At 42.7% G+C, this 24501-nt stretch overlaps 1 protein-coding gene across 3 annotated transcripts in view; it reads right to left on the bottom strand.

Annotated features, from left to right (window-relative positions):
• CDH5 (cadherin 5) overlaps positions 1–21023 on the bottom strand; it is a 28591-nt gene extending 7568 nt beyond the window's left edge. For 2 of the 3 annotated variants that reach the window (XM_085589356.1, XM_021534735.4), the window contains exons 1-6: positions 20880–21023; positions 5439–5640; positions 2931–3219; positions 2728–2844; positions 1872–2036; positions 1306–1493 (exon numbers count right to left, since the gene is read on the bottom strand). In XM_085589356.1, coding sequence (XP_085445482.1) covers positions 1306–1493; positions 1872–2036; positions 2728–2844; positions 2931–3219; positions 5439–5627 — 948 coding nt within the window. In that variant the 5' untranslated portion in view covers positions 5628–5640; positions 20880–21023. Of the gene's footprint in view, positions 1–1305; positions 1494–1871; positions 2037–2727; positions 2845–2930; positions 3220–5438; positions 5641–10101; positions 10237–20879 lie in introns of those variants that run through there. The other variant, XM_085589357.1, reaches the window with a different exon arrangement.
• Between the last annotated feature and the right edge of the window lie 3478 nt (positions 21024–24501).

Genomic DNA, 24501 nt, shown 5'->3' with positions numbered 1-24501 from the left:
CATCCTCTTCCCTGTTTTTCCCCTTGCCTGAGACTACAAAAGGAATCGCACAATGGGAGGAAGGCCAGAAGCTCAGGCAGAAAGAAATTCTCCTTTCAAATTTTCCTATGTTCTACCACTTGAGAGTGGATAAACGCTGGGATGCACAGCAGTTATGGTGACTCTTGTTTTCCTCTTTGAGTAGACTTTGCAAGGGGAAGTGATGGGACTTGCCCAGCAGCTGACATTTTATCTCACATAGTTGTGTATTTAAAATTACGATGTGTGCATAGCCAAAATCACGTTGAAAACAGGGTGAACTTTGCCCACTAGAGGAAAAGGAAGAGCTGGTTCCAAATCCCTCTGGGAGGGTGTGTGGGGTCTGTGGCTGCTCCTCCTTTGGGCAGGCACTGCATTCTCCAGCTCCTGGGAAGCTGGGCAAGAGCTGCACCTGGTGAAGGAGAGCCGCTCATACCCAGCGTGACCACGGCCAAGGATTTTACTGCCAGTCTTGAAATCCTTGGTACTGTTTTTCCTGAAAGTTTTCTCTTCTTAATGACATTTCTAGTCTTAGCAGTTACAGAGAGACATTTGGAAGGGAAAAACACATTCCTGTCAGTCTGAGGATTACAGGAGCTGATTTATAGTCCTCTCTCCTCCTTTTTTTTTTTAAAGCAAGTCAATAAAATCAATGAAGTCTCAGTTTAGCAATGCTTTGCAGCAGTCCCCTGGTACAAATCATGTATGTTTGAGAATTTTAAAAATACAAAGAACAGATCCAAAAAAAGGCTTTGAAAAGTCTTAAAGACATAAGAAATTAGTGGGGGAGCTCTTAAAAAAAGTTCTTTCCTCACCCTGAGGAAAGTAAGGGAGCTGTGGCTCAGATTGGAGCAAATTCCAAACTACAAAGAGACTTTTAGAAAGGAGGTCAGGTGGACTTGTTCACATTTTCTGCTTTGGTTTCAGGTGGGCTTCAGAAGGGAAGGATTTTTGACTTGGCCAATTGGTTCAACTCTTAAATCACTGCCTCTTTGAAGCATCCAACTACTTGAAGTTTGAAAGGAACCCAAAGCACCTAACCTGAATATCTAACACAGCCCCCACTGCCCTCTGCAGTAATTCTGGAGTTTTTCAGGTCTGGACATTGAAAAGGACTAGTAATCATCAGCTCTTCTCTCAGAGCTTGGAGAGCTGGTGTTCAGGATCAATATATTTCATGCTGACTTTCATGTGTTTCCGTTTTTTCCTGCAGATAGTCCTAAACCAAAAAATCACTTGTTACACATGGACAACCACAATAATCATCTTTGTTATGGAGAAAAATACCTTCTTTGGCCTAAAGATTCCTTCATTTGTGTATGGATTTGCTACAATGTCAAAGGTGTCCCTGAACTCTCCTTGGATAAAGCTGTATCTTGTATTTCTGTGCTGTGGTTCATCAATATCTTCTACTTTGACTCTGCCAACTTCTCCTCCAACTGAAATGTTTTCAGGAACTTTAAAGTGAAATGATGCTGTTAAAAAAAAGAAAAATACATAAGGAGTGTGTACATGGAAGTTAGGACTTAGTTAAAACTGTTCTCACTTGACAGAAGCACATAAAAATACTTCATTGAAAATTTAGCATTGTGTATCTCTAAGACATGTAAAAGTACAAATAATACCCCAAATTGTCAAGATCCTTAGCAAAGGGGTAAAATTAATACTGATTTTTGTTTTCTGCTCTAGGTGTGCATCGCCCAGGAAACGTGGCTCTGGCTGAAACACAGAAGAGCTTCTGAGCGTGTAAAGTTCTTTTGGCTGTTTTTAAGGAAAGCTGAATTGTGCTGGACCGTGAGCTGAGCTCGTGCCAGCCCTTGGTTCCAGGGTGGGTCAGGGGCTGTGGCACTCACAGTGTTTGAACACTGGGAAGTTGTCGTTGATGTCGGACAAAGTGATGATCACCGTGGCTGTGCTGGAATCCCCGGAGAAACCCGGAGCATCTTTGGCTTGAACAACAATCTCATACGTTGACTTGGTCTCTCTGTCTAAATTAGGCTCTTTTGTATAAATCACACCTGTGAAAAAATAATATTGGATACAATAAGATTTTGCAGCATGTCCAACATATTTTCAATTTTGACAGCAAATTTTTATCTTTTTTTATTTTTACACATTCAGCTTTAAGTATCAAATTTACAGTGCTATTTTTCAAGAAATGTTAGAAATTTTTCTGCCTGATGGAATATTTAGGAGAGCTCATGCAGAATATTCCTTTTCATGGATCTTTAACCTCTTTACCTGTTGTCTTTGCTCTAGCAAACTATTGTGGTTACAAGAGATACTGACATTGGTTTAAAAACTGGGCAAAATTTAAGCTAGAAAGTTTAGGAAAGTAAATTATTATTTCTGAATGCTGCTTCTGAATTTGTGTATTCCCTTTTCCTGTTTGGTCACTGGAACAGTATCTGTGCTAAACTGAAAACATGAACTCATCTCCTGGCCAATCTTTCCACAGGTGGGAAAAAAAATGACCTTTTATCTTCTCATTGCGTTCATGGCAGCTGATATCCTGGTTTTATTAGTTCATTTCCAGATGCAGACAGTGGCATTGTAGAGTGTGGATGAAAAACCTTTCTAAATCATGTTTAAAATTATATTTTTGAATTATTATTCCTTTTTTCCAGAATAAAAAAAGCCTTGAAACGGTGTTTTCTTCAAAGGGTAGGGTATGGATAAAGTGTAAGGCCATTTGTGTGTTTGACTTACCGGAGTCATCAATGGTGAAATATTCACCTCCTGTGGTGACTTCGTAGGTCACTGTGGCATGACCCGACACTGTGGGGTCATCAGCATCCACAGCTGTCACTTTGGTGACTGAGGTTCCTAGAGAAGCATTTTCAAGGTGCATATTAATATAAGTGGTGCTTTTGAAGGCCAGCCAAGAGGGAGGTGAGTGCTGGGGGACATACCTACTGGTGACATTTCTGGGACAGAGCCATTGAACACCTTCTGCACGAACACGGGGGCGTTGTCATTGATATCGTACACCTTGATGATGAACTTGGAGGGGCGCTCCAGGGACCTGTTGTTGGTTCTGTCGATGATGAGGGCTGTCAGCTCATACTCTGCCTTCTTCTCCCTGTCCAGCCTCTCGAAGGCATAGACGTCCCCGCTGGTCTCCTCCACCTTGAAGATGGTGTTGGCAAACTCGCCCTCGATGATGTACTTGGCGTTGTTGTTCCTTACGCTGGATGTGATCTGGGAGGAAAGTGTAATTCAGAGAGAAAAGGTGGCTCTGGCAGCTGGGTGCAGCAGCCTCTCCCAGAGGATTCACACAGTCAGGAATTCCTCATCCCATGGGAAGCCTCAGGGCTTTTGTTGTCAGCTGGGGCAGCACTGACCAGCACCAGTCTATAAGCAGCTGGGCTTACAGGATGACACTTGCACCCACACTGAAACTTGCTTGCTTACACAGAACAAAGCCTTTTTAAATCATACCTCATATCTCCTAAAGGTACAAATTGTTCATGCAGCCAGCACTTACAAATAATTAACTGCATTATGTCTGAAATAACGAGCCACCTTCAGTCTTCAGTCTGAGTTACTGTTGTTTGCAACTTTCTGGAGCTACCAGGGGTTTTTACTCAGTTTCACAGGATTACAGAAGGATTACAGCTCCTGACATTATTCAGCATTAGCCTCTATTCCTTAGCATTTAGCAGAATTCCTGCCATAGCTGACAGCTTTCTTGTGCTCAGTCACATGCAATCCTTTAATAGGCAGTCTTCCGGCTCATGCTATGACAGGAAGGTTACATTTCCACCCCATAGATTTCAAAATTTAAGGTTAGATGCAGTGAAAAAGGGATGTGGGAAGAGGAAGGAGCATTAATAGTTTTAAAATATAATCTAATCCAATTGTAAATGCTTTTGCACACTAGTTGATTTGCAGATAATACAATGATGCTTCCCTTCTATACCCTCACACATACACGGTCACTGCTAGAAGGTTTAAACCACAATTTTCCATGCACTATATCAGGATTCTTATTTCGGCCAGCTAATTATCAAGGGTTACTGGATTTGATCAAGTACTTCTAGCCTTTTGTTACTGATAATATTATAAATGCCACGTGTTGGGTGTTCAGGACTTGATTTATCCCGTACTTGCCATTTACTGTTGAGCATTATTTAAATTTCAGTTTTCTCCTTTGAAATGTGTCATTAATATTTACACCCCTCATTCCTTAATCTAGCTGCTGGAACTGCTGGAGGGCAGTTCACAACTCTGGATATGCCACATGAGAAATAACCCCACCCTTGTGTCAAAGATGGGATAGTCTGTGCCTTCTTTCTCAATTTTTGTGGACCATTTCAGTGTAAAAAGCACAAACCTCTCAGAATGCCTTTTCTGGTGCTGAGGACAAAAGGAAAGCACTGAGGTAGTGCAAGATAAAATCCAGAAATGTCAGCACGCTCCTGCAGCTGTCACTCAGCTCTGCCTCACTGCTGCTGGGGCCTTTATTTAAAGGGTTAATCAAGGTGCAGAGCAGCCACTGCAGGAGCCGTCAGGAGATTGTGCTGCTGAAACACCCCAGGGCTGGACCAAGAGAATTACTCTTATTTAGGACAGCTCCAGGAACAGGAGCTGCTCCTCAGTCTGGGGCTGAATTGGTCTGAAACGAGGCAGAGATGCCCTGTGGGAGCTGAGAGGAGCCTGTGGCCTCTCTGCTCACTCTGTGGTGCTTTTTTGGCAGCCCAGAGCAGCCAGCAAGGCCTGTTGGACTCTGCTGAGACAGCCCTGACAGATATGAGTGCTCTACAGGCCAGGGAAATGCTCAGCTGCATTTTCTGCAGTGTCACATCCCTCTGAAAAACTGCATTGGGAGAACTTTCCCTGGGCCATGTAATAGTTGGGCAGTTGATAATAGACTTTTATGAACACTGCCTCGAGCACAATGAGTTCGTAAGCAGATCAGTGCTTGTTAGTATTTTTAAAAATTCTTTGTTTCGCTTTGTTCAACAATATTTTTGATTGTGTAACAGTATTTTGAAACACAGCACTCGTGCTTTGAGTACAAGCTGAGAGATGTAAACTGTTGTTTATGAATACATTTGTTTTTATTTGCTGATCTCTGAGGTTTCTGAAAGAACCTCGTGCTGCCAGACAAATCCTGACATGCATCAGGCACCAGACTTCCTTCCTAACCATGCACCTGCAGGTAATGTGGCTGCTCCTGCATTTGGAATCTCCAGACCTGCTATTCCCTTAAACTTACCTCTATTCTTCAAAGGAATTAAAATTCCTATGGCACTGTTCTTCATTTACTCTTTGCCCACATTTTGAAGATTTTAACATGTTAATGTGTAGGTAATAAGTCCCATTTCTATTTCCTTTTCATTTCTCCTGCCTAGACTGCAAACAATTCAAGATCCTCATTTGCTATTTTTAGTCATTGCTGACAGTTTGCTGCTTACCTTGCCAACGTGGTGTGGCAAAGGTGTGTCAATCTCTTCTTTGATGTGCATTTGGTTCCATATCCAGTCTCTCTTCTGGCGTTTGTGGCTGACATAATTTGAACAAAGGTTTTGGGCTGATTTCTGACTCCCTACATCAGCAAATGCTGGAGCCAAGAACAACGAGAAAAGTAGGAAAAAGTGGCTCATCTTCCTCTGTAGCCTAGAAAAGAATATAGAAATGCAAAAATATCAATAACAACAGAATCAAATTCAGCAGAGGGAGCACATGTGGAACTGCAAATGGACATTCCTTCTACAGGGAAGTTTGATCACTTGGTTTCTTTTCATTTGCCTTAGCATCAAAATTTGAAGGCTTCTTCCTTCTATGAAATAGTTTTAGCTTAATGAAAACTGTAAAAACCAAGACAAGCATTTCAATGAATTAAAAAGTGAGCTTTGGATGCTGATGTAAGAGCCAGCCCCCCCTGAGTGACTGTCCTTGCTCTGAGGGGCAGGTTCAGAGCCGAGGTCCCCGCTGTGCACAGGGCCAGGGCAGCCTGGCACCGTGGCTGAGCTCGAGTGAACTCCTCTTGAAATGGAATGTTCAGGCCTGACAAACCCAAGTGCAGTGTTTTGACATGCCCCGACACAAAATATGCTGTAGCCAAAATCTTGCTATGGAAAATATTGGTTTAGAATAAAATCTCGTGGGGTTTTTTTTGTTTTTTTTTTTTTTTTTTTTTTTTTTTTTTTTTTGTTGTTTTTTTTTTTTTGGTGAAAAAATTTATTAATGTGAAATTTCAATCCATTCCAAGTACAATATAGCAAATTATCTTTCTTTAAGGGCTCATCTATTGATTCAACTCTTTGCCTTCTGAAGCTTTTGGAGACTCACATAAAGTTCCTTTATCCTCTATTCCCAGACTTTAGCATCTGCAAAATGATAATTTGTGAAAAAAATTTCAGGTGAAACCATATTTTTGCATCCTGTGTTGATATTAGCAAACTTTAGGCCTGACTTTCATATCAGAGGAGTTATTTTAATGTTATCAAAGCTGATTAATTTTCTTACTACATTTTCCATTCCTGATAGAAAGGACTATCAGGGAACTTTAACACTCAAGTAATCAGACTTTAAATTGCACATAAATAACTTTCCATTAGCTTTTAGGAGCTGTCAGCATGCACATCAAAAATAAACCCACTAATTGTGATGAGAAGTTGACATTACACAGGCTGCTGGATGCGAGATTAAATTAATATTTTCATCAGGAAGGTGCTGAGACATTTCCAAAATTACTCTTTGGTAACCAGGCAATCAGTGTTATCCCATGGTGCAGCATCAATGTCAGTAAAAAAGATTTTATTTACCATGAAATGTTGCTTTGCTATACTTTTCTCTCTCTCACATTGTTGTACGTAACTTGAGGAATGCTCCTCCTTTGTGGCTGGGTAGAAAGTGAATAAGGTGCCTTTGAATTTGCTTTTTGATAGATAAGCTCTGTTTGATATAGTATTCAACAAAGATTCAAATTCTGGATTGAAGCAAAGTTTTTTGATTTAGCTAGTTTTCTTCTATTCTATGCTCTTAGCTTGACTTGGAATACTTTTAGAAAAATGAGTATAATTTAGTTGTTTCTCTATAGTTTATTTGTGTAGGTGAACGTTTTACAGCTGGAAACTGGAAGGCAGCGATATGATTCTGTTCTGATTGCATAAGTCTGACTTTTATCCATAAAACTACAAAACACAATAACCAAAGAAAGCCATCGGCCAAAGCCAAGCAGCGCAGGCGGTGGTTTTGCCAAGGCGCAGACTGAAGAGTTTCAAGAGCCTTTTTCTCTGGTTCCTGTGCTCGGTGGAGCTCTCCTGCAGTGCTGAGCTGCTGCCTGGAAGGTTTAAAACAGAAAGTGCTGACTGAAACGATTTACATACATCTGCATTTCAGCTGAAATTTAGCTGCCCCTTTCACTCGGCGTGTCCAGCTTTGTGTGTATAGGTTTTAAGGAGGTTTAAATTCCTTTAACTCCTGATTAATGGCTTCCTCGTTAGTATTTGTCCAACCTCCCCGGGAGGTGAAGGGTTCTTAGGTAGTAGTCTGGAGGTCCTTGGCTGTCCTCTGGCAGGGCAGACTGAGGTGGGAGAGCCTCTTGCAAGAACTGATTTCTGCTTCACCTTTGGCAACTTTCAAGCTGCTCATTTTGGGAAAATGACATTGCACCCTGGAGCTCTTTGCTTGCTCTTCTCCAGGGACACCGGAGTGCCTTGCCCTGTGGGACAGGCTGACCCTGAGGACACTTGCCCCAGGGCACCGTGCTCATTTTCCTCATTTTCCGTGGCAGCCTTGGCCGGTGTCACCGAATTCCTCACGGTGCTCAGGAATGCCCTTCCCAGAGCAGTGGTGTGAGCAGTGCAGGCATGGGGGCTCACTCCTGGTGGGAAGCCACTTGCCCTGGCTGCCAGCTCCTGGCAAGCTGCACTAAATGCTCTTTTCTGGCCATGCCACTTGTCCTTCCCAGCAGCTCTCACCCAAAGTGCCAGAGGCAGCAGCAGACGGGGACATTGCCATGCCTGAGCATTCCCACAGAACCAGCAGCAAGAACGTTTCTGAAGGATAAACAGGGGTTATTAACAGGTAGGATCAGCTTTTCCTTTTTTCCTGTAGGGATCAGCTTTTCCTGTCCTCTGTGTCTGCTGGGCAGCCAGGACTGAGGGAGGGGAGTCAGGTGCACCCCTTCAAGCAAGGACCCCAGCTTCCAGCACAGGTGGGAATGCAGGTGGATCTCTGGGATGCTGCCACGAGTCCCTGCCCTGCTCTGGCCTCACACAGCCCCTTATCCCTCTGTCCCTGGCTGATGACCAGCTTCTTTCAGTCTAACCAGGGACCATTAATGATCCTGAAAGTTAGCAGGGAGTGCTTTATTCAAGCAGCTGAGTTTTTTTGCTTTGCTCTTAAATTTTCTTCCAGCAAATGATGGGTTCTCCCACCCATATTATTCATTTGATGAGTTGAATTATTTTAGCAAATAACTCTTGGTCTGCAGGGTACTATAGACAGTTAACTGAGAAATTCTGGTATTCAAAGTGATTTGTGTGACACATGACTCATATAGTGCAGTTTCTTCTTCCAGACTGGGAGTAATTATTAAAAAATGTTGGGTGCAGATACAGACAATACTATACTAATTAAAAGTTTGCATTTTACATGTTGTTTTGGCAAGTAATCAACTGTAAAGGTGATGAACAGCTGATATAAATACAGTCTCCACATAATGAAACCACATTGGATGAAATATTCTTATGAACGTTTGTGGAGTTTTTTTGGTTTTGTTTTCTGGGTTTTTTTTTCTGCTACTTGCCTCTCACCTAGTTTACTTCTAACTCTAAAAGTGCATATTAATCCTTATGCAAGGTTAGTTTAGCTGGCAAAGAAATTTGTTCTATGCCTGTATGTTAAAAAAAAGGTGAAACCAGGCTTCTGTACAGAAATTTTAGGAAATGAGAGACAGGTGCCTCTGAAATGATGTATTTTCCTTTTCAATCATACTAAAACCTTATGCTTATCTTTGAGAATTTTTCAGCATCCAAGAAAACCCAAATGGATAATGGTAGAGTGGTGATAATGAACATCCTGAGAAAGAAAATTGCTAAAAGTGGCTGTCATACATGAGAAAACCAAAACCTTTTAAAAGGGTCGTGTCCGTGTTATTGAGATAATTTGCATAACTGATTGTGAGAAAGGCTGGAAATGAAAGATTATTTTCTCTTACTGGAATCTGAATGATTCCAGTAAGAATCTAAATGGTTCATCTAAATGAAAATGAAAAACTCCATACAAAAAATTAGTCTTTCTAGGAGCAGACAGCACTGAAAAATTATTTCTCAGATGGAAAAAATATACTTTGATACACTATCTAAACATCTCCAGAGTTGCTGTGCTCAATGCAACCATGGCAGATACAGAGAGCAGAACCTAACCTGGTCTCAGGGAACAGAATGATTCTGAACAGCCTGGCCATACAGAATCCATTTTTAACACAAATTTCTCATCTATAGGATGGGTAAGACCAAAAGTAAATGAGTGAATGCAGCAAGCCATAAGGAACAGAAAGTTAACACACCAGACACAGGAGGGGGATAAATTATCTTTTTCCTTTGCAGTGCTGTAGTTTTGGTGAGCAGGCAGAAGATTATTAAAAGAAAATAGCCTTAGCAATACTTAATGCTGCCTTTCAGGGGCCAGAGAGGCTGTGCAAACCTGGGCTGACAAAGCTCCTCGTGTCTCTGCCAGCCCTGAAGGCAGATAAAAAGCATCATCTGTCCCAGAAGGGGCACTGGAGCAGAGGACTGAGCTGTGTCTGTGGTGTCCTGGCAGGGACCAGGGCCAGGAGTGACAATGCTCTCAGGTTTTGGTGTCCCTCGGCTCAGAACTGCTGCCCCTGGCTGTGCCCAGCTCCCAGAGGAGCAGCAGGAGGTGTCCCCAACGTGTCCCCAGTGTGTCCCCAGATGTGTCCCCAGATGTGTCCCCATGTATCCCCATGTGTCCCCATGTGCCCCCAGTGTGTCCCCATGTGTCCCCATGTGTCCCCATGTATCCCCATATGTCCCCATGTGTCCCCAGGTGTCCCCATGTGTCCCCATGTGTCCCCATGTGTCCCCAGGTGTCCCCAGGTGTTGTTACCTCTGCTCCCGCTCCCTCTGTGCTGCCGCTGCCGGGGCTCCCGTGGGACAGGAGCCGAGGGCACCCGGTGGCAACAGGAACTGGGGAGGTCCTCAAACCCCAGTGACACTGAGAACAGCTGCCTAAGGAAATCGTGCTATTTTGACTCAGAGGAATCTTTTTTTTTCTTTTTTTTTGCATTTTCAGATGTGATTTGTGGCAGGCAGAACTCGGTGTTTCTGTGTCTGTCACATGTCCCAGCAGCTCTTTCCTGAGAACACTCTGCTGCTTGTTCCTTTCCTCGTTGCTGAGCTGATTTCAACAGGCCTTGTCCCTACCTGGGGCTGGATTTTTGATTGTCCTTGTGTCGATTTTATACCTGTGAGAAGTGATTTCCACTGATGACTAAACAGTCTGGAGTGCAAATGCCTGCCTGGAACTGGTTCTAAAATGCCATTTTGTATGCAATGATGGTACCTTGAAGTAGGTAACCACTGTGAAGACTAAACAATATGGAGTTCAAATGTCTGCCTGAAAACTGATTGAAAAATTGCATTCTATTTGGGATAGTACCTTTGAATGAACAGATGCTTGAGCAATATCTTAAGCAAACTTGTTACTTTAAAAATATCAGTGTTGTGAGAGCACTAGTGCTGCATTTGGTGCTGCTCAGTTCTTGGTGTTGATGCTGCAGCTGTGTATAAACACAGGTGAGGACGTAATTCAGCACTTCCCATTTGGGCTCCTCATATTATCTTTCCAGGGAAAAGGAGAATTAATTCTAATCTGAAATTGCTTTGTGATTTGAGCTTCAAGTTTCTGGTAGGCCTGGGGAAAATTTATTAATGATTTATTTTCCTGCCTGTTCAGAAAGTTTCTCTTGGATAATGCAAAATACAACTTGACCTCATGGGTGGATGGAGTCCTCAGCTAGGACAGATTTCTCTTTTGGAAATGAAGAAATTTGACTATAAAAGACCTATAAGTACTTGCTTTGTATACATTAAATGTTTATTGCCTTGGTGGAAAACAGGCAGCCAAATAGTGCTCCAAGTCTTTCTGTTATCTCAGACACACAACTGGGAAGAAAATGAGGGAGTCAAGACCTCGTTTGGTGGGTTTTTTAATTTTTTTCCCTTATTTTTATACTCTTTTTTTTTTTCTTTTTCTTTTTAAAGATGCAAAGCCATTCTCTAAGTCAGTGAGTGACAACTTGTGCCCTAAAGATGGATGAGAAGCAAAAATGAATCTACCCAAGAGTCCTCCCAGAGATCCTGAGAGCTCTGCTTGTCTTTTAGTGAGTGCCCTGCTGGTTTAAAGTGCTGCAGTGAATCCTGAGAGAAGGCAGAGTGAGAGGTGAAAACCAGAAATGGATGCTCCAAGAAGATTTTGGTTGTAAACAGAATGAGTGAGGAGGAAGATCCCTGTTGTTCGTTGCTGATAAATCTGACTGAGTTGAGAGGGTCCTGTCAGACAGGGAAGCACCAAGGCCCAAAATCTCAAAGGTGGAAGGATTTTTAACCTCTGCTGGTTTCTCTCCATTTCTAGTTAGCCTTCTCTTAATATGCATTTTCTAAAAACTTTCAAAAGCATATTTGCAGTTTGGAGGGTGCTGAGTATGCTCCTGCCTGATTTCTATCTGCTAAAGAATGGATACAATTTACTGAATGTGTATTTCTGATGTAGGTTCAATTTCCTGTTCACAAATACACATTTGCTTGGCTTAGATCTTGATTTCCCTTTACATAACACCTGCACAGCTCAGAATCAGCTCTGAAATTGGCTTATGTTAGAATTCAAGAAAACCTCAAAGAATTTCTGTTCCTGGGAATATTTGGGAGAGATGGGATGATAAATTGTGCCTGGTTGTCCTGTGGTGTTGTGGTACCTGTAGCCTTTTGTGGATAGTGTTAATTTAAGTGTGTCTGGGGATCTGAAACTCTTCTGTTTGTGGAAATGAATCCTTACATGATCTAATAAAAGAAGACCTGGATCATCTGTACAAAATGTGCAACTTCCACCTGGGTCAAGAAAATCTAGGATTTTTCTGTGTCATGTCAAAAATCTTACCCAGGAAAATAAGCCACCCCAGAGGGGCTGCTCCTGTAGGTCACGTGCACAAGCTTTGATTCCTATTCTCATTTTTAATCAAATAATTTTCCTGTCAATCTGTAGTAATCTGTTTTTTGTCTGAGTGTCTTTCTTGTAAATCTGGTAACTGAGAAGCAAATTAAGTATATGTTAATGTTTCAGTTACTGGACTGTTCATGGACCTTAAGGAAGGACTATTTTGGTGCACTCTTGAACTGAGGGTTGTTTGCTGTGGATGACATATGAGATGGAGGTAAATCAATGCTTTGGAGTCATTAAAATGAGCAGTGACAGTGCAGATTTTCTTCTCATCAGATTGGTGATGCAGCTAATTGTTGTTTTAGGGCATGACTGTTTTTCTGTGACCATCCTGGTATGTCCAGCAAGAAATCTCATCTTGGTAAAACTGCTGACCTTCTGCCCAGAAGAGAAACAGAGGCAGAAGTCTGTCAGAGCCACGCTCGGTCTGAGCGAGTCTTTAACAATCTTCCTCATTTTCCCCTCTCAGCAGGCAGGTCTGTCTCCTGCCAGGTGCAGAATCCCTGGCTTTGCTCATGATAATTTTAGTTGTCACCACAGAAGCTGTAGAGATGCTTGGGAGCTGATGAGAACCAGTTTGGAATGGGACACATACAAAGCACAAAGCACTGAAATGTTCTGGTGCTGCTTGAGGGTTCTGACACTTCCTCCTATCAGGTCACATAATGCTTTACTTTCCCTGAAGTATTCCCAAAATGGGTTAGAGTCCTTTAAATAAGTGGTATTGTCCAGTCTTCCCATGCATAAAGCCTTTTACTTCATGTACAAATGTCAGTCCAAAATATAATGAGGGATAAAATATGCTTAAGCACAGTGCCCATTATAAACACAGCTGCGGAAATATTTGTGATTAAATTATTAAACCAATTTCTGATTTTGTTTCATAGCAAATAAAAATATCACTATAAACAGAAAATTTTGGCTTTCCCATAGTTGTTGACAGCATTAATCCCATGTAGTTTAAATCCCCTACTCTGCTGTAGCTTTTTACAGCCTCTGGTCCCTTGGAGCAGGTTTATGAGGGTTGAGTGAGGAGCAGGGTGTTTTGATGTTTAGGGAATGTGCTGAAATCCACAGGCAGAGTTTGGGGGCTGGCACAGAATATTCTTACCTCATCATCACTGTCACACAGATTCTGTGCTGTCTGGTTTAGAGCATTCCATTTATTACTATCAGAAATCCCACAATATCTCTGACTGGTATGATTTATTTACTTGGCAGATGTTGCAGGGTGAAACAAACAATCAAATGACAGAAAATTTGCTCTTGGCCACATGTCTTGTGGTGACAGTTGTCAAATGCTTTTGAAGCCAGAGCCATTGTGGGGGTTAACTCTGGGTTAAGTGCAGCCCTTCTGCTCTGAAGTGAGCTGATAAGATGGGTGGGATCACCCTGCACGCATAGTTTGGAACTGCAGACATTTCCCTCTCTAAATTCCTTGTCCAAGATAAAGAGGAAGATACCTGCCATCTGGATTAATTATTGATAAAGACAGATGTTGAAAATAGTGATGAAGTGCCAGTGTTGGAGACAGGCAGAGAACTTATTTCCTTCCTTGTATCCAAAAGCAAATTCCAGGGATGATGAGGTGTACTCCCCCTGGACAGGGGCTCTCTCTCAGCCTCAGTGACATATTTACCTGGCTATAGATCCAGCTTTTTTTCTTGCTTTGTCTGAGCCAATTTCCTTTTGCTTATCCCAGACTGAGGTGGCTCAGTGGGACAGAGAGAGGTGCAGGAGTCTCCCTGAACCCCCCTCATCCCCAGCACCCCCACTCCGATGCTTTTTGATTTTGGGGGAGCAGGAAGACAAGAGAATCCTCCAAAAAATATTTGCTCATTCCAGTGCAGAAGTGGAATAGTTTGGGCATCTTGGAGGTGCTTGTGATCATTGAAAAGACTTCTCCAGCCTCTCTGACCAGGAGCTTTGCTGCCTACAATAAATAGTGTGCACCTTTCAGACTGGGTCTGTTTTGGTGCTTTCCCTGGTTAGCTCATCTCTACAGAGCTTGGCTGAGGCTGCCACTGAGTTTGGCCAAGAGGAAAGAATACAAGGTACTTATAAGAATAATGTATTGAAGAGCTTTCTCCACTTCCCCTTGGCGTCCACATAAATCCTTACTATCAGACAGACCTCCTAGTGCAGAGGTCCAGCTGAGCCCCCTCACTAAGAAAAGTCCCTGTTCTTTGAGGAACAACTTGCAATAAATATGATTTTTAAAAGAGTGCAACGTAGCCATATTTACAGAAGGTAAGATTTTTTTTCTCCATGTTTTTCTTTAACAAAAGCTCAGGAGCAAAAATACCTGTATGGAACACGAGCATTGTGTCCAGGTCACAATAACTGATATTTACTGCCCTAATAGTAATCTGCAGCAGAGAAACCCTGCTTAGCTGCCTGTGTGTGCTCATTCCTTTGTCCAGAGTGTTCTCTGGGGCAGCTGAATTAATTAGTATTTCCTCTGAAAATTAACGTTATGGCAGATAAAGAAAGCATGTACATATACATAAATCTGTACATATACATAAATCTCTTGTTTTCTGTCTGGGCAAGAGGCTAAAAAAACAGGGTGTGTCTGGATAGATTTTGTTTAGTGTTCTGTATTTTTCTCCCTTTTTAGAATGTCCCATTCAAATGTCAGTTCATTCTTCTCTATTTCCTGCCCTTATCCAACAGACTTGTAGACCAGGCTTAATTAACTTTAAACCTTTTATGTCCATCCCTATAGTTACAGTCCTTTCCTGGAACACTTCCATTGTGTTATTGTATTATGTGTTGTGAGATGATGTAAATGATATTATTACTGGTCTTATGAATTCACCATGAGTCTTCCACTGGTTTCAGTTACAGTTTAGCTCTTCGGGAAAATTCCATATTTAAATCAAAATAAAACTAAGGCAGCAATTTTCCTTGTTAATGTGCTGATAAAGGAAAGCTGGAGAGCCTGAAAATACAAGCCCCAGATATAGGGAAGCTTAAAGAGATGAGGAAAGCTGTTGTAAATTGTGTGACTCTCTTCTGTGTGGATTTGTTTCTATGTGAGAGTGGTTGTGATATAACAAAGATATTTCTTAAGCTGTGGTGGAACTTTTTTTTCTCTTCAGAGGCTGTGTAAGTGGAACATTTATTTCTGCCACAGCTCACATTTTAATTGCAGGCACTGAAAACCCCCTTCTGGTGTGAGTAAACCCTTTCTTTTCATCTGAAGAAGCTGCAGGTCAGTTCATATTTGGCAGGTGATGCAGCTCATCACTTCACAGCAGGAAAAGGAGAAAATATATTCCACAGAGAATGGGTACCTTTCTTCCTGTTTGTGGGTGAAGTCATGTCCAAGTGCAACTCAGTAACTCAGTGTCTGTTTTAATCCTAAATTTTTACCAAAGCTGCTGCTGGCAAGTCCAGGGTACAAAGCAAAGGGTTTGTTAAATGGTGCTACAGAAGATGGAGCTCTGTAAGTGGAAGTTCCATCCTGGTGGATCACATTTCTGTATTTGTAAAATGAACCCACTGCAAAAAGCATTCCAGCTCTCCTGCTCTCTGCTATCTGCCCTCCCTTCTTAATTTGTGTGCTGGGTAAGTGTCTGGAGTGCCCTGACCATCTGAGTGATACTAAAATGTGCAATCATTGTTTATGCTTTAATGAGAGCCTATGTCCCTAAATTAACAATATACACAAATTCATTGTAGCTTTGGGTTCCTAGAGGAGGCGTTGAAAACTCTGATACATTATGATTAATATTGATTGCTTGGCCTAATCCTAACATAGAATCACAGAATTATTAAAGTTGAAAAAGGCCTTTAAGATCATCAAGTCATGGGTAAACTGATTCTCTTGCAGACAGACCATTTATATCTGAAAGATAATGACAGCAAAACCAGAAAGAGAATGCAAATCCCTTCTGAATTCAGGTCTAGGGCTGGAGGTAGTGGCAGGGACTATCCCACAACAGAATGGAGAAGCCAACCAAAAGCTCTGTGCTAGTGGAGATGCTGCTGATGGAGCTGAGCCCATCACAGGAGCCATTCCCATCAATGGCAGGATTTCCTACCATTTGCAGGACAGCAGCACCAGGCCCTTGGTCTCCTCAAGGCAAATGCTGTGTAGCAGGCTTTGTGCTCCTTGAGGATTCCCAGAGCCCAGATTCACAGCAGATAGCATCCTTAAAGGAAGGGGAAAAGGAAGACTGCTGCTACCAGAGCATGGCTTGGAAACATGAGACAAAGGCAGGAGAAGGAATTTGGTGGAAGTGCAATTTCCCTTCCCACTGTCATGCACAATGAGACCAAGGGCCCCGTGTGCTGCATGAACCCCCTGTCCCTGCTGAGCTCTGCCAGGGGTCAGGGGCACGCTCCAGGTGGGGCTGGGAGGGAAATGGGCAGAGGTGTCACTGCTGCTGCGTGGCTTTGGGACAGAAGGGTGACACAAACAGGGGCCTCTGGTGCCTCAGGCTGAGGCAGAGGAGGCTGGGGAAACTGGACGGGAACAGAAGGGTCTTAGTGACAACTGGGACAATAAAGTGACCTCTTTGGGTTTCAAAAATGAGGGCCTGAAAACATTTTTGCCTTTTCATCTACCTCTAACTACAGTGGTGCTCTGTAAGTCCTTGCATTTCAGGTAGCAATGTTGGGGCACTCTTTTCTCTCTGCTGCTGCTTGGGAAGGTACCTGTGCCATTTCCCTAGTTTGTGCAGGTAAGCATGCTTGCATGTCTCTAAAATTTCTGTTATTTTTCGTGATAACTTCTGGACTTCTGTGGATTATACTTGATAAAGCTTTCAAATCTAGCTGCTAATCTATTATAAGTTTTGCTTTCTGTCTCACACAAAAATACTTGTCTGGAGAAAAGTCTTCCAGAGTGTCTGGTCAGCTCTTGACTCTGGTTTACAGATTACAAACCTTTAAAGGGATATTCTCAGGGCACCAAAACTGAAGTGTAGGCAGTGCCTGGAGGGATATGTTGCCTTTGTGCCCTTCTCCTGTCTTTGCCAGCCCTGGAAATCCCAGGTCTTCAGCTGCTCCAGGTCCTGTGAATGTCCTAATTAGCACCTGGGAGGGCTGGGCTCCAAATCTCCCTGCCTGCCCAACAGATGTGTCCAGCAGCCAATGCACAGATCAGACCCATGGCACAAACAACTTCCCTTTCAGGAGATGACAGAACTTAGCATATTCAGCAAAAGCTTGCATTCAAAAACTAGCCAGTTCCATTCTTATTGACAGATCTGAAATTCAGATGCAGATGAGTGAAAATCAAATGAAATGGGCTAATTTTTATTCCTGCACTGAGGAACTGTAAAGAGGTTCGTCACAATTTTTTATTAATTTTTCATATTCCAAGGCCAGCCTCACTGCAGAATTCAGGAGGTGCAGTGCTGTGATGAGGAATTAATTCTGAGCAGGTCTCTGGGGGCAGCTCAGAGCCCTGGGGATGGTTGGAGCCCTAGGAAAGGGGCACAGCAAAGGGCACAGGGAGCTGTGGCACAGCCAGGGATGTGGCAGGAGCCCAGGGCTCAGCAGGGAGAGCCAGACTGTGGCACTCTTGAACTGGGAGGGGATAAAAGCCCAGGGGTTCCTTGGCTGGGATCCCCCTGGGAGGCACCGGCTCGGGCTGCTCTGTGTTCCTGCGCTGGGAATAAATGGCATTATGGAATGAGATATCTGAGACTCTGCCATGGGAGACCTGGGCTGGAACTGGGAAGGAATCCTGGTGTGACAGAGGGTGTGTGCAGGGAGCCAAGTGGGACCTGTTGGCTCCTGGGGCTGGGAAGGGGCTCCAGCCCCAGCAGGGACAGTCTGGGGTGGGAGTGGGGCTGCCTGAGTCCCTCCTGGATGGCTGCTCAGGGGAGTTTCCTGAACTGGTGTGCCTTCATTTCTGAACATGCCCTCATTTTGCACAGGTTTAGTGCCAGCATTGCTTGGTGGGACCCCTGGGTTTGCAGGGACTCTGGCAGGGGCCAGGCTCTGGCGCAGGATCCCTGGAAGCAGCACAGCCCGTGGCTCCTGGCCCTGACAGGAGGGTTTGTTTTCTGTGTTTGCTCCACCTGCATGGCCCTTGGCAGAGCAGAGCCCTGAAGGGAAACCCACAGAAAACCTTTACCATGGCTCAAAAGAGTGTCCAGCCCGGGCTCACCAAGCTCTGTGTGGGAGCTGCTCTGGTGGCTGTGGGCTGGGCACCTCTGTCCCAGCAGATCTCCAGTCTGCCCCAGTAATCCCTGTCTGCTGTGCTCCGGGGAGGAAGGGAAACCGCTCACACCTGTGCTAAACTCTGAGGGGTTTTCAGCTTGTAAACTCACAAAGATAACAAGGGAAACCCATTTGTCAAATTAAAAAACAAACAAACAAACAAACAACCCCAAACAAACAAACAAACAAACAGAAAGTACCAAAGTAATTTAATGCCCAACAAATTTCTCACAAAGGGAACCTCTTATTTTCTTCTTGGCACTAACATTGGAACCTCTGAATTAAACTTGTAGAATCTGACAAAACCTGGAATTATGATGAAAATACAATGACGATTCCTTACAGAAAGGTCAGCTGCCAGAAATAATCAGTTATCTTGATTCTGTGAACCTCTGCTCTTTTAGAAAACAAAAAGTATTTACTGGCCTGATTTAAACCTGTAGTTCTGTAGACACATACCCAGAAAACAAGAGTTTTAGGAAAGTTTTTCTATTTTGAATTTGAAATATTAATTGAAGTAGTTGATTTATGAGGGACAGTGAAGTCCTTTGTTCCATAACTGCTGTAAATCACTTTCTGAACCATGGTTTCTGAACCATGCCCCGTGATTTTTACCTCAATCCTGTTTTCAGCCAGTTTCCCTCAGCAGAGGCAGGATGTGAGGCAAAGCTGGCAGCAGAGCTGTTAACTCTGCCCTGCCTCTGTGCCCCATATCCTGCAAGCTGCATGTTGCTCAGGGACATGCTCTTCTTCCAGGACTCAATTTCAGTGTTAACATTTATTTTAAAAATGTTCAAAGAACACTGTTACGGGCTTCTGTTAAAGAGCAAAGCTTTGGGAAATGCTTCTTGTTGCATTGCAATGCAGCTGTAGCAGTCTGAAAAATAACCCAGTTTTGTGGCTTTGTGGGCAAATCAGGAATGACTTTTTAAATTGAGTTTATCCTTTGCTTTCAAATTAATTTGTTTTATTACTTGTAAATGCACATTATTCTCTCTAGCATACTGTACTATTCTAAGGCTTTCGTATGCTAAATGCATCCTGTGTCCTTTTCTCCTGTGGGTCACCTTTTATTTAAGGATAAAAGGTAACTCTTGGAGATATCAGAGATAAATTTCAAGTCAGCATTTCTGTGATTTGTTTCTGGTATATGGGTTGTTGTTACCAGGCACACATTAACCTAAGATGAGAAGCTTTTGTAAATCATTGGAGCATCCTTGCTTTTGTCTAATATATTTTCCTGCATGATCATCGATAATACTGTGTGCTTTTACAAATGCTGATCTAATGATTTATATTCACAGGAGGCAGAGAAACATTGATTAACTATACCTTTGTTAACTGCAGAAACAGTCAACTTGGAATGTTTTTGGGAGCTAAGAATGAAAGAGATTTTCTCACAGAAATTAATCTTCTTCCATATCTTTTTTCCCCTTGCATTTCTTTCCTTCCTTTATCTTTATTACAGTGTGACAGCCAGCACGGTGAGGTGCTGTGCACACTGACAGTCCTACTATTGCAGAATAGATTTCTTAGAGAAGAACCACTATCAGCTCATCTCTTATGCATAAATGCTTTGTCTCTGCAAGCTGCACAGCAAGCTTGTTAGTTCAGGGACCTGCTACACCTGCTCTAGGACAAGATAAAAGCCTTTTCAAACAACTTTTTGTGTCAAGCCACTGCTCATAAAATAACCCATCAGAAAAAAAAGATGGGTCTTTTTGAACCACTGAGATCAAGAAACCTCTGGAATAAGAATTACTGGTCTTTTAGAACAGGGTCTGTAAAACCTGGTACTCCAGAGTTATGGCGTTAAAGTACCTGGGACTCTTTAAACTTATGAATTAGGACCAAATCACTGACCTGGATTTATATAAACTCCCTTCCCAGTTTTTAACAGATATGCCAGTGCACACGGTGGCTGTCACCTCTTGGCCCAGGGCACAGGAAGGCCCCCCACCTTACAGACCCCAAATCCACCCCACTTCAATAAAAAATTTGCATCAAATCCCAGCCCAGCACACCTCTGCTCACTGAAAACAGTCCTGGAGCTGCACCTGCCCACACCAGGAGGGAAATCCCTTCCTAAAGGCTTTACAGGTGCATTTTCCAGCATATTCTCCACCTCTTTTTCATTATAGATGAACTTTGGCAACACAATCTAAATATTACAAAGCAATACTCAAAAAAACCATGAAATGTCTCTCTCTCTTTTTTTTTTTTTTAATAACCTGGGAATATTATAGCCCAACAAAGCCAGAGATTTTCCTCTTGCAGTGTCAATTGTAAAGAGCTCTGCTGTTTGTACTTGGTGCGGGTGCCATCAGTGTAACGCCAAAAGGATTTTGTGGACATGTATAAAATTCATAGCCCATTTGCTGATATTTCTTAACTTATTTAAGACATTAGAAAATAATTTGGGTGGAGGTAAAAAACCCTTTGAAATGAACTTCATGGCTGAAGGACAGAAAATAACATTTGTCTCTTACCGGAGTCCGAGGTGGCAGAGCTTCAGTGTGGTACCAAATCAGGCAAACTAAGCCCAACAGTATCCCAAAATGTTAAGCAAAATACAAAAAATGAAGATCAAATAGAAAAATCCACTTCTCTTTTCGTTAAGCAATACTGGGAGTGTTCAGCTCTCCAGTCTCCAAGGTTTTCCAGCTGGGAGTCAGCCTTTCCCATCCTGCATCCCGGCATCCTGTTATTGTTCCAAGTCTTACTAATGCAGTGAGAAAAGGGAGTGGAGGAAACAAGATAAAGTTAGCCTTATTATTTCTCTATCTACTTATTTGTTGCTGACTCTAATGAGGGACCTGGATAAAAGGAAACTCTGAGAGAAACACCAGAGTTGGTCTGTTATTTGGTATCGTTTTAGAGAGAATTTTAAGAGGTAGCAAATTTCTAAGAGAAACTTTTAGTGTCTGATCAGCACAGACTATGCCTGCTTTGCATAAACAGGACTTTCAAAGCAGTTTGGAAGTGTCCTACCTATAAGAATTTTTATACCTGGAAACCAAAAAGGTAGAGCCTTCCTGTTAATGAGACTGGGTTCCTGCTAAGCTCTGCCAGTGCTGGGTGTAAAGATGAAATTTCACAGTATTTTTCACAGGTAAAGTGAAGACCAGAGGAGCAAGGCAGTGTAGGCAGGCCTTTCATAAGAAGAAATGTTCATAGCATCTTGATTATGGTGATTCTAAGTCTGGAGACCACTCAGGACACTCAGAAGGGGAAGCTTCAGTGTTAAACTGAACACAAGGGTGTAGCTCTTGGCATTGTGCACTACAAATGAAAGAGGATTTTTTTCATTAAGTAATGCAGAAGAAAACTGAGAAGTGTGGGGTTTACTCAAAATGCACTCTTTGGAACCACTTATAATAAATGCAGGCAAATGTTCAATGTATCTTAAGTATGACATTAGTAATTTTAATTATTGAATTAAATTTTTAATATTATTCCACAGTTAAATATTTTGTCATTACAGTCCAGCACAGGTGGTGGGATTGATTTCCTGCCTTGCCAGGAGGCTGAGGTTGGTCAGATTGTTTCACTTTTTCATGGTGTACATTCATCTTCAGTGAAGATGAATGGCTTCTGAAGGAATTTGTTACATTAATTATTACAAAAAAAAAAAAAAAAAAAAAAAGGAGAAATTCTTCAGTCTTGTGTAAGGAGCCCGAGAGTCCAGTTTCCTTGCAGGAAAATGAGTTGTTAAATAAGCTGTGTCACGGCTGGGAGAGGAGCAGGGAGATGCTGATAGGGGTTTTCCAGGCAAGTGCAGATCTCTGCTCAGGAAGCAGCTCCCTGATAATCAGGTGCCCACAGCAGACAGGGGGCTCAGATAGGATTTACCCTTGCAAGTGGCTCCAGCTGCATTTCCAGCCCCTTGTACCTCTGATGTCCCCGTGTGAGGCTGGGACTGAGGGTGACATTCAAGAAAGGAGGAGGGAGGGGAATCATCCCTCTGCTCAGAGGGAAAAGAGGAGACCCCAGGGCTCTCTCTGTGTGCCCTGAGGCCACAGCTCATGTTGTCCAGGTCTGTTTTAATGTCTGATAATTACCTTCCTATTATCTGATTTGCTTCTTCTCCCCCAAAAAGTTCAAGGCAAGAACTGAGAAAGTTTCTAAAGGCCTTTTCACATGCTCTGCATCAGAGCTCAATAGAAAACCGAAAACCTTCTGTAAGTTTAAGAGGAAGATACTTCAATTGAAATTGTAGAGACCTGATTTACCATCTAAAACCTTCCAACGATGCTTTATAGATTCCATCTCTGCTGAACTGGTTCTTTAGGTTTCCTTTCTGGCTATGAGGAGAGGTCCATTGAGATTTTATGGAAAGCAGAACCAATTCTAGCAGCCCTCTCCCAGCAGCAGCAGAGCTCCTGGAGGTTCAGGTGCTCTGTACCCTCTGGCTGATCCCAGACATTTGCCCTGCTGTCCCTCCTAGGCAGTGAAAGCACTGTGGTTTAAAGCTGATGACACAAAATGCTGGCAAGCAGGATTTCTTGTAGATCTTAGACTTTCAGATTTTATCATTGTGGCCAAATCATAAGACTTTGGAAAAATTCCTTGGTGGCTCATGCCTTTTGCAAGCCAGAGGGTAATGCTTCAAAAATATTATTAATTCACAGTAAGTTCTGCTAATGAGAAAAATAATTTGCATGATCAGACAACATTGGCAGACGTAATTACCTTTTAATTGTGTGATTTTGGGTATGAAATATTATTTAACAGTCCAGATGGTGGAATTGAAGGGAACAGGTAAAAAATCAATTAGCACACACTGTCTGTGTGACTCATGGATGGAGATGGTGGCAGAACAAAAGGAGTGGTAATTATTTACTCATCATTTCATGGTGCATTCCTGCCATTCCTGTCTCCAAATGGCATCAAGCCCTTTTCAGTTCAGCTCTGCTGTATGAGTTTTCTTCCATGCTATATCCAGCTGCCCTTACTGATCATTTGCTTCTTTCCAGTGCTTTCCCCACAGATGTTCATTAGCTGCTGCTCTGGGGCTCTGTGGCACCTGGGTCAGGTATGTCTGGTTTAGATCAGCATGTCTTTCTGTGAAACTTTGAGTTCAGCCTGTGTTATTGAAATGCAGTCTGAGCCATTTGCCAGACTAGTAAAGTTTAAAATAGTCCTCCCTCTCTTGAATGATGGGGTGGAACTCAACTTTGCTTTACAGATGCTTTGCATAGTTTGGATTTGACATTCCTGGGAATCTGAAGCAATAGCTGTCATCTTGCTACTGCTGAGAGGAATGTGTTATAATGGGCAGAAACCCAGCCCTCACTCACCACATTAAATTTGTTAAATCTGTGCTAGCTGTGCACAGACACCCTTGGGGGGTTTGTGTAAGTTACTGGGTTGATAAGTGCACAGAATGAATGTGAGATTAAAGCACCTTTCTTCAGAATTAGATTTTATCTGTTGATGAGGAGATTGATCTAGTGATCAGGAGCTCCAGTTTCTCTACTTGCTGTGTTCCTAGCAGGGCAGGCTGACTCGTGCTTACAGCTGGTTTCAGGTTTGCACTGTGTTGCTTGTTCACTGTCTCATCTGATCAGTGCTCTGGAAAGTTCTCAAAGAATTCATGGAAAACATAGTTGTAGGAACAAGTTCATTGCTTTCCTAACCAGCACAAGTCCTTGCAAAGTGGACAAAGTGTCCCTGTACTTTTCACTAAGTAAGAGTTTTCTTCCCTTTTCTTCAAGTAATTTGAGTTATGGTGAAATTCCATATGATAAATAAGCCCTTCTTGATAAGCACAGTTATCAAAACCAAAGGCAGCTATTGACACAGCTGCAACTAATTTTTAATTCTCATCCTGCTATCTGACTCTCACTAGGGAAGGGTTTTACCCTTGCAAGTACAGCCCAGGAATGTTTTTGTAACAGTTATAAAAGTTAGATTCAGTAGTCTGTCCTGCTAAACCCAGCACGTTACAGGCGCTGCGCAAGGGAAGGTGTGCCAAGGCTGGGAATTCAGTCACAGCACTGATACTGTGCCAGGATTTTTCTGACCAGTTAGAAAATAGGGTGGGGGAGAGCACAGGCTCCCAGTTACAAAAATAAACCCCAAATGCTAATTTCCAGCAGCTCAGCTAAT

The sequence above is a fragment of the Lonchura striata genome, chromosome 11 (genome assembly GCF_050655825.1).
Source record: "Lonchura striata isolate lonStrDom1 chromosome 11, ASM5065582v1, whole genome shotgun sequence".
NCBI classification, from domain to species: domain Eukaryota; kingdom Metazoa; phylum Chordata; class Aves; order Passeriformes; family Estrildidae; genus Lonchura; species Lonchura striata.
The sequence above is the reverse complement of the archived record's forward strand: the minus strand, read 5'-3'. Positions and strand labels throughout refer to the sequence as shown.